This window comes from Aquarana catesbeiana, linkage group LG11 (assembly GCF_042186555.1).
Source record: "Aquarana catesbeiana isolate 2022-GZ linkage group LG11, ASM4218655v1, whole genome shotgun sequence".
Classification (NCBI taxonomy): domain Eukaryota; kingdom Metazoa; phylum Chordata; class Amphibia; order Anura; family Ranidae; genus Aquarana; species Aquarana catesbeiana.
In genome coordinates this window covers 3349696-3360699 of record NC_133334.1, presented here as the reverse complement: position 1 = coordinate 3360699, position 11004 = coordinate 3349696, and the positions used below count along the sequence as shown (strand labels likewise).

Genomic DNA, 11004 nt, shown 5'->3' with positions numbered 1-11004 from the left:
TGCTGCAATTTGGGGACACATACTGCTACAATTTGGTGACACTGCTGCAATTTGGGGACACATACTGCTGCAATTTGGTGACACATGCTGCTGCAATTTGGTGACACTGCTGCAATTTGGTGACACATACTGGTGCAATTTGCTGACACTGCTGCAATCTGGGGACACATACTGTTGCAATTTGGTGACACTGCTGCAATTTGGGGACACATACTGCTGCAATTTGGTGACACTGCTGCAATTTGGGGACACATACTGCTGCAATTTGGTGACACTGCTGCAATTTGGGGACACATACTGCTGCAATTTGGTGACACTGCTGCAATTTGGTGACACATACTGCTGCAATTTGGGGACACATACTGCTGCAATTTGGTGACACTGCTGCAATTTGGTGACACACTGCTGCTGCAATTTGGTGACACTGTTGCAATTTGGTGACACTGCTGCAATTTGGGGACACATACTGCTGCAATTTGGTGACACTGCTGCAATTTGGGGACACATACTGCTGCAATTTGGGGACACATACTGCTGCAATTTGGTGACACTGCTGCAATTTGGTGACACACTGCTGCTGCAATTTGGTGACATTGCTGCAATTTGGTGACACTGCTGCAATTTGGGGACACATACTGCTGCAATTTGGTGACACTGCTGCAATTTGGGGACACATACTGCTGCAATTTGGTGACACATGCTGCTGCAATTTAGTGACACTGCTGCAATTTGGTGACACATACTGGTGCAATTTGCTGACACTGCTGCAATCTGGGGACACATACTGCTGCAATTTGGTGACACTGCTGCAATTTGGGGACACATACTGCTGCAATTTGGTGACACATGCTGCAATTTGGGGACACATACTGCTGCAATTTAGTGACACTGCTGCAATTTGGGGACACATACTGCTGCAATTTGGTGACATGCTGCAATTTGGTGACACATGCTGCTGCAATTTGGTGACACTGCTGCAATTTGGTGACACATGCTGCTGCAATTTGGTGACACTGCTGCAATTTGGTGACACATGCTGCTGCAATTTGGTGACACTGCTGCAATTTGGGGACACATACTGCTGCAATTTGGGAAAACATAATGCTGCAATTTGGGGACACTGCTGCAATTTGGTGACACGTGCTGCAATTTGGGGACACATACTGCTGCAATTTGGTGACACTGCTGCAATTTGGGGACACATACTGCTGCAATTTGGTGACACATGCTGCTGCAATTTGGTGACACTGCTGCAATTTGGTGACACATACTGGTGCAATTTGCTGACACTGCTGCAATCTGGGGACACATACTGTTGCAATTTGGTGACACTGCTGCAATTTGGGGACACATACTGCTGCAATTTGGTGACACTGCTGCAATTTGGGGACACATACTGCTGCAATTTGGTGACACATGCTGCAATTTGGGGACACATACTGCTGCAATTTGGTGACACTGCTGCAATTTGGGGACACTGCTGCAATTTGGGGACACATACTGCTGCAATTAGGTGACACTGCTGCAATTTGGTGACACTGCTGCAATTTGGGGACACATACTGCTGCAATTTGGTGACACTGCTGCAATTTGGGGACACATACTGCTGCAATTTGGTGACACTGCTGCAATTTGGTGACACATGCTGCTGCAATTTGGTGACACATACTGCTGCAATTTGGTGACGCATACTGCTGCAATTTGGGGACACATACTGCTGCAATTTGGTGACACTGCTGCAATTTGGTGACACATGCTGCTGCAATTTGGTGACACTGCTGCAATTTGGTGACACATACTGCTGCAATTTGGGGACACATACTGCTGCAATTTGGTGACACTGCTGCAATTTGGTGACACATGCTGCAATTTGGTGACACTGCTGCAATTTGGTGACACATACTGGTGCAATTTGCTGACACTGCTGCAATCTGGGGACACATACTGCTGCAATTTGGTGACACATACTGCTGCAATTTGGTGACACATGCTGCTGCAATTTGGTGACACATGCTGCTGTAATTTGGTGACACATACTGCTGCAATTTGGGGACACATACTGCTGCAATTTGGTGACACTGCTGCAATTTGGTGACACATACTGCTGCAATTTGGTGACACTGCTGCAATTTGGTGACACATGCTGCTGCAATTTGGTGACACACGCTGCTGCAATTAGGTGACACATACTGCTGCAATTTGGTGACACTGCTGCAATTTGGGGACACATACTGCTGCAATTTGGTGACACTGCTGCAATTTGGGGACACATACTGCTGCAATTTGGTGACACATGCTCCTGCAATTTGGTGACACATGCTGCTGCAATTTGGTGACACGTGCTGCTGCAATTTGGTGGTGACACATGCTGCTGCAATTTGGTGACACGTGCTGCTGCAATTTGGTGGTGACACATGCTGCTGCAATTTGGTGGTGACACAGGCTGCATGTAAGGAGGGACCCCGCTGGGGGCACCTGATGTAAGGAGGGACTCCGCTGGGGACACCTGATGGCATCTGGTGGCAGGTGACGTGGCTAGTGACACGCTTGGGGCTCCCACTGATTCTGCATCATGGTGAGTTGAATGATTTCATTTTATATTACAATGTAATAATAGAAATAATGCGCTTCAATCATCCATAACAACCATGGTGCCGGGATGATTAAAGTGCTAACACCAGGTTTTTGGAGTATCTTTATTTGCTGATTGTTAAACTTTCTAGAATAAACATATTTCTATTGTTGTGTAGGATCTGGGCCTGCTGTCCCTCCATCCCTCTCGCCCTCTCCCTCCATCCCTCTCTCCCTCTCCCTCTATCCCTTGTTCAACTCAGGCACTAACCACACCACCTTAGAGCCACGCCCACTATTTCTCTGAAACCACGCCCATTTTCACCAAGTGGGAGGGGTCAAAAACGAAGGGCAGGGCCTGGCGCCCTCCCATCCTAAAACTTCACCAGCCGCCATTGCTTCAGACCTAAACCCTATTGATCATCTGTGGGACATCCAGTGCTGGAAAATAATGGTGGCCACACAAAATATTGACATTTTGGGCCCAATTTGGAGATTTTCACTTAGGGGTGTACTGACTTTTGTTGCCAGCGGTTTAGACATTAATGGCTGTGTGTTGAGTTATTTTGAGGGGACAGCAAATTTACACTGTTATACAAGCTGTACACTCACTACTTTACATTGTAGACAAGTGTCATTTCTTCAGTGTTGTCACATGAAAAGATTTACACAAATGTCACTGAGGGGTGTACTTACTTTTGTCAGATAATATATATATATATATATATATATATATATATATATATGATCAGTGTCAGTATGTATATCCGCTTGCCGACTGGCGCACGCCGATGTACGTCGGCAGAGCGGCACGGCTGGGCAAATGGGCGTACCTGTACGTCCATTTGAATTTCCCGCCGTGCCCGTGCGTGCACGCCGGCCGGGAGCTCCGTGAGTCGGGTCGCAGGTCCCGCGGACACGATCGCCGCGGGGATACCCGCGATCGCCTCACGGAGCGGATGAACGGGGAGATGCCGTTGTAAACCGCATCTCCCCGTTCTGCCTAGTGACAAGTGTCACTCGATCTCTGCTCCCTGTCATCGGAGCAGAGATCAGTGATGTCACCCACACAGCCCATCCCCCCTACAGTTAGTAATCATTCCCCTAGGACACACTTAATCCCTCCCCACCCCCTAGTGGTTAACCCCTTCACTGCCAGTGTCATTTACACAGTAATCAGTGCATTTTAATCGCACTGATCGCTGTATAAATGACAATGGTCCCAAAAATGTGTCAAAAATGTCCGACATGTCCGCCATAACGTCGCAGTCACAATAAAAATCGCTGATCGCCGCCATTACTAGTAAAAAAAAAAAATTATTAATAAAAATGACATAAAACTATCCCCTATTTAGTAAACACTATATCGTTTGCGCAAACCAATTAATAAATGCTTATTGCGATTTTTTTTACCAAAAATATGTAGAAGAATACGATCGGCCTAAACTGAAGAAAAAAAATGTTTTTTTTATATATTTTTGGGGGATATTTATTATAGCAAAATGTAAAAAATAATGCGTTTTTTTCAAAATTGTCGCTCTTATTTTGTTTATAGCGCAAAAAATAAAAATCGCAGAGGCGATCAAATACCACCAAAAGAAAGCTCTATTTGTGGGAAAAAAAGGATGTCAATTTTGTTTGGGAGCCACGTCGCATGACCGCGCAATTGTCAGTTAAAACGACGCAGTGCCGAATCGCAAAAAATGCTCTGGTCAGGAAGGGGGTAAATCCTTCCGGGGCTGAAGTGGATATATATGATCAGTGTCAGTATGTATATATATATATATATATATGATCAGTGTCAGTATGTGTATATATATGATCAGTGTCAGTATGTATATATATATATATATGATCAGTGTCAGTATGCAGTACCTCTCTCTGTCCTCCAGGTGGAGTGCTCGGTCTCCTCTCTCCGGATGGTGGGGGTTATTCTCCTCTCCAGGAAGTGACAGTTCTGCAAAACAGAAAGTATTTTGTTGCCTGATAAGGAAACCTCGGCCATGTTATTGTAGGGTGGAACCCGAATTCTGGAGACGATGAGACCCCCAAATATCCTCTACATACTGCTCCCCCTCTTCACTGTCACAGGTAAGTCCCCTTGTACTGCGCTACACTGTGTGTGGGTGATATCAGTGTAGACGGTATCAGGAAGAGATGGGAATTATTTCAGAGAAATGTCTATATAAAGTCTCCGGAACATGAAACCCGACCACCATCTGTATGATGTCATCATTTCCCTTAGATTGTAAGCTCTCAGGATCAGAGCCCTCTGGTTCCTCCTGTATTAAATTGTATTGTAACTATAATATCTGTGCTTGTGTTGTAAAGCGCTGTGCAAACTGTTGGCACTATATTATCCTGAATAATAATAATAATAATAATAATAATAATTTCCAGGAGTGACCCTCCCCCCCGTATAGAATTGTAATTTCTCCTGTTATATGGGTTACGCTCTATACTTCCCTCATCATCATCATCCTGTACTGAGGGGAGAAGAGCGCCTAACCCCCGACCTAATCCCTCATACTAACCTAATCCCCGATACCAACCTAATCCCCGATACTAACCTAACCCCCGACCTAATCCCCGATACTAACCTAACCCCTGATACTAACCTAACCCCCGGTCTAATCCCCGATACTAACCTAACCCCCGACCTAATCCCCGATACTAACCTAACCCCCGGTCTAATCCCTGATACTAACCTAAACTCTGACCTAATCCCCGATCCTAACCTAACCCCTGACCTAATCCCCAATACCAACCTAACCCCCGACCTAATCCCAGATACTAACCTAACCCCCGACCTAATCCCCGATCCTAACCTAACCCCCGACCTAATCCCCTGATACCAACCTATCCCCCGACCTAATCCCCGATCCTAACCTAACCCCCGACCTAATCCCCGATACTAACCTAACCCCCGACCTAATCCCCGATACTAACCTAACCCCCGACCTAATCCCCGATACTAACCTAACCCCCAACCTAATCCCCGATCCTAACCTAACCCCCAACCTAACCCCCAACCTAATCGCCAATACCAACCTAACCCCCAACCTAATCCCCAATACCAACCTAACCCCCAACCTAATCCCCGATCCTAACCTAACCCCCAACCTAACCCCCAACCTAATCGCCAATACTAACCTAATCCCTGACCTAATCCCCGATACCAACCTAACCCCTGACCTTATCCCCAATACTAACCTAATCCCCGATACTAACCTAACCCCTGACCTTATCCCCAATACTAACCTAATCCCCGATACTAACCTAACCCCTGACCTTATCCCCAATACTAACCTAATCCCCGATACTAACCTAATCCCCGACCTAATCCCCAATACTAACCTAATCCCCGACCTAATTCCCGATACCAACCTAACCCCCAACCTAACCCCCGGTCTAATCCCTGATACTAACCGAACCTCTGACCTAATCCATGATACTAACCTAATCCCCGACCTAATCCCCAATACTAACCTAATCCCCAATACTAACCTAACCCCCAACCTAATCCCCGATACTAACCGAACCCCCAACCTAATCCCCGACCTAATCCCCGATACTAACCGAACCCCCGGTCTAATCCCTGATACTAACCTAAACTCTGACCTAATCCCCGATACTAACCTAACCCCCGACCTAATCCCCAATACTAACCTAACCCCCGACCTAATCCCCGATCCTAACCTAATCCCCAACCTAACCCCCAACCTAATCCCCAATACTAACCTAACCCCCAACCTAATCCCTGATACTGACCTGAAGTTAGCAGCAGTGTTTCCAGCCTGCGGTGGGGGCTCTATCAGTAGATTGTTAGGCTGACAATCTGATAGGCGGCCCGCAGACAGACCACACCCAGCAGGCTGGCACCCCCTTGGCAGGATGTCCAGGTGGCAATCAAAGAGTGAGGAACCCGAATACAAGAGACATGATCCCAAACATACTGAAAAGTGGATTTCTTTCTTGTCCATCGAGGGACACAGGAAGTGTTGAACAGTCGGGTTGTCCTGCCACCTTCAGGAGGATTGGACACTGACAAACCAAAAAACATTATTCCAGCCCCCGATATAACCCCGCCGACCAGGTTGTCTCCATTTTTTTGTTAGTGTCCCAGGAGGACGGATCTGTTTTCTTCTGCTGTGTAAAACTCCAACTTATTTTTTCAGCACCATTTTTCATACTACGTTCAATGATTTTTACTTTAAGTCTCTTCCCCACATCTCTTCATGTGCTGGTCTCATAGGTGTGCGCAGCCTCTTGCATTAGGGTGTGCACCCCAAAGCTCAAATAAATATGCATGTGTATATGTACTGATGGTGTCAGTAGGGCAGTGGACAGTGTCAGTAGTTTTATTTTTATTCTTTTTAAATTATTTTATTTTGTAACATTTTTTTTTAGATGAAATATCAGTGCTCTAAACAGGGGGGAATATGCACCACACAAGGCGATTAGGGTGTGCCCAGGCACACCTGGCACACCCTGTGCGCACGCCTATGGCTGGTCTCTCTTATCGCAGCTATACGGCGTGGCAGTCCTCAGCCTGGCATTTGTGGTGCCACGTCTGGACCCCAGTAGACTCCCATCTCTTTGGGGTACAAGCTCTCTAATGCATTCATGTGACTGCAACATTAAGGTGGCACCCTGAGTTAGAAGCGAGCCCTAGTTGCATTTGTACCATAACCTGCAGCTTTACTGTGCATGCCGCACTGGCCCGTGATACATACACCTATTTGGAATGTGACCTTTTGAAGGGGGCACCACAGAGTAATGTCCCATTCCACCAGTCAGCTACCCTATCACCTCCCTCCCAGTGATAGCCTGTGGTTCTACATGTACCTGGGAGGACCTACTTGCATGACTTGATAAACTCCTTCTGTACCTGTGGGTAGGTCCCTAGGGTCTCCGCCACGTGGGTTCTGTGATGGTTATTGGGGCACCAACTGCTCAGGAGGGGGGCAGCAACCTGCTTCCCTCGCTATGCATGAGACCCGTCATCCCTGCTGGTACCACTCTCCTGCTGTCTGGCTGTCCTGTCATTCCCTTGTGCGCTTGTTGCCCTTAGCAACAGTATGTTCTCCGCTTCACCCCATGTGTGCATTACAGGCCCGGTTCTGCTGATACGTCATTACCGCCATGCACCCCATTTGAATAACTTGACCAAGCTAGGAAATGGTTAACTTTACTGGTAACTTTTGCATTGATCAATTAGTACACAAGTCCCTAACTAGCACCCCTAGGCTGCCCAGGCATACCTCCACAGGTGGAAGTCCATATCTGGAAGAGTCCATTATTGGTAGGATTCCTTGTGGTAGTGTTGACGGGTTGCTACTGGTTACATCCTCCCGTGTGGACCCTTCAGCCTCTTCCCATGTGGTCCTAATGGCTTTGGCTGTTTCCAAACCGCCTTTTTATACCAATGTGAATAACCTTCGCTCGGTGCTTAGGATAACATCATCAATTATATGTCATACAGCTGCACTCAAAAGTTATAAATACTAAATGCTAAATACTAAATGCTAGGTGAAAATTGTCTACAGAATAGTTATGTGAAGAATTCCCAAATGACCAAAAACATTTGAAGGAAAAAGAAAATAAGTCCAAGATAAAACAATGTATCAAGTTCTCAGATGTATTCAGAGTGTATCCAATCCACAGTGTTCCTGTGTGGAAATACAGTTATGTGTGTGAAAAAGTTCCTGAACAAAAATAAATAAATACAAAATGAAACAAATGTATACAAAGCATATTACCAAAAGTATTGGGACGCCTACCTTTACACGCAAACAAACTTAAATGGCATCCACTGGCGGCCCATCCATTAGGGGCATCACTCCCCCCCCATCCTTGCCACCCCCTACATGCATAATGGGTAGATTCATGCCTAGCATGAATCTATCCACAGCAGCCACAGCCACCCCCTATTCATGTGTCCGGCCCCTTTCGGGTCAATGGGCATATGATTTACAGCGGCGGGGTTTTTTTTTTGAAGCACTGAATAGAACCATAGGCTCTAATAGGCTTTAAAATAGGGTGGACTCGGAGCATTGCATCTGGAGCCCACCCAGGTGTGTTGCAACAGCGAATGAAGCAACACTGATCCTCCTCCTGGCCAATCGGGAAGCAGGTATTAAACCTGGCCAAAACTTCTGGCGATCCTATTGAATGCCTAGCGCCAGAAGGAGGAGAGAGGAGACACCGCGGAAGCTGCTCCAGGAGAGGTACACCGGAGCAGCTTTCCCCTAGCTTTTCCCTAGCCCGCCACACTCTCACCGACCACATCCAAGGTAAGGTCAGCGGGTGGTGGTGGGGGAGTGTGTTAGTGCTGCAGTGGCCCGGGGGGATATTTGCCGCTCCCCCAAAAAAAGCCCCACCAGACGCCAATGCTGGCATCCCAGTCTTAGTCCGGAGGGTTCAATATTGAGTTGGCTCCTCCCTTTGCAGCTATAACAGCTTCAACTCTTCTGGGAAGGCCGTCCACAAGGTTTAGGAGTGTGTCTATGGGAATGTTTGACCATTTTTCCAGAAGAGCATTTGTGAGTTCAGGTACTGATGTTGGACGAGAAGGCCTGGCTCGCAGTCTACACTCTAATTCATCCCAAAGGTGTTCTTTACTTTACTTCTGTACAGGCCAGTCAAGTTCTTCCACCCCAAACTCACTCATCCATGTCTTTATGGATCTTACTTTGTGCACTGGTCCAACTCATTTGGTGGAGGGGGGATTATGGTGTGGGGTTGTTTTTCAGGGGTTGGGCTTGGCCCCTTAGTTCTTGTGAAGGGAACTCTTAAGGCATCAGCATACCAAGACATTTTTGGAAAATTTCATGCTCCCAACTTTGTGGAAACAGTTTGGGGATGGCCCCTTCCTGTTCCAACATGACTGCTCACCAGTGTACAGAGCAAGGTCCATAAAGACATGGATAAGCGAGTCTGGAGTGGAGGAACTTGTCCTGATCTCAACCCAATAGAACACCTTTGGGATGAATTTGAGCGGAGAATGCGAGCCAGGCCTTCTCGTCCAACATCAGTGCCTGGCCTCACAAATGCTCTTCTGGAAGAATGGTGAAACCTTCCCATAGACACCCTCCTAAACCTTGTGGACGGCCTTCCTAGAGGAGTTGAAGTTGTTATAGCTGCAAAGGGCGGAGCCAACTCAATATTGAACCCTACGGACTAAGACTGGGATGTCATTAAAGTTCATGTGTGTGTAAAGGCAGGCGTCCCAATACTTTTGGTAATATAGTGTATCAATTCATAGATGAATTCAAAATGTATCCAGTCCAGTGTACTCAACAATGGAGTCCACACGAGCTGCTGTAACTAAATGTGATCTGTGAACCCACCACCTAGGTAAATTAAACGCCAACCTCAAATTATAGGAGGTTTGGCATGGCACGGTACTGTAACAATGGATCATCCGATCGGAGGGTGTCAACGGTATTCCACATCAGACTGGACCTATGGAATTCTCATTCTGTGGGTCTATATAGCTCAATCAAGGAGAGAGAGACCTCCAATAGTGTGATATTGTTTAAAATGTATTGGTTAAAAGATTAGCACAATATGATAATCCCCTTGACAACGTCTGTTCAGACGAAACGTACGTCGGGGTAAGGTGGAGCATGTGCTGACGTTATCCTCGCCTAGCTGGAGCCGGCACCAGCGATGTATGCGTTTGGATTTATTGCATGCTATCAAGAGATTCAATTTGTAAATACTTTTTTTGTCTTACATTTTCAACGATATCACACTACTGGAGGTCTCTATTTGCTCCTATAATTTGGGGTCGGCGTTTCTGGTAAGCTGCTAGATTTACTTAGGTGGGGGGTTCACGGATCACATTTAGTTACAGCAGCTTGTGTGGACTCCGTTGTTGAGCACACTGGACTGGATACATTTTGAATACATCATTGTTTCATTTTGTATTTTTTTTTTTTTTTGTTCATGAACTTTTTCACACACACATAACTGTGTATTTCCAATAACACACAGCTACACTCTGGATTGGATACACTCTAAACACTTTTGGGGACTTTATATATTGTTTTTATCTTGGACTTATTTTATTTTTCCTTCACATGTTTTTGGTCGTTTTATGAATTCTTCACATAGCGCAACTATTCTTTTTATACCACAGGGTGGAGCCCAGGAAAACAGCAGCATTGCCTGCATTAACCCTTCTCCACCTGGGCAGCCCAAAATCCCCATCTAACAACCCAACTTGTAAGAAACTGACTACAGCAATAGAAGTGACCTTCTGGTAAAAATTTATCAGTGGAGTGCTTTCCAGGTCCAGAGACCTGCTGACATTGCCTCAGCGCTTCCTTGTCTTTGAAGACTCACTTTGTGGGTGGGCCAGGCCAAGAAGCAGAAGTTACCTCAAGCAGACACATCCCCCATTTTAAGTGGCGTGTCATCCATGTG

General features: G+C 46.3%; 1 protein-coding gene across 1 annotated transcript in view; it reads left to right on the top strand.

Moving 5' to 3' along the window:
- The first annotated feature begins 4492 nt into the window (after window positions 1-4492).
- LOC141111805 (uncharacterized) overlaps window positions 4493-11004 on the top strand; it is a 105911-nt gene continuing 99399 nt past the window's right edge. Inside the window, exon 1 of the mRNA XM_073603948.1 lies at window positions 4493-4662. Within this exon, the coding sequence (XP_073460049.1) occupies window positions 4611-4662 (52 nt within the window). The 5' untranslated portion in view covers window positions 4493-4610. The remainder of the gene's footprint in view (window positions 4663-11004) is intronic.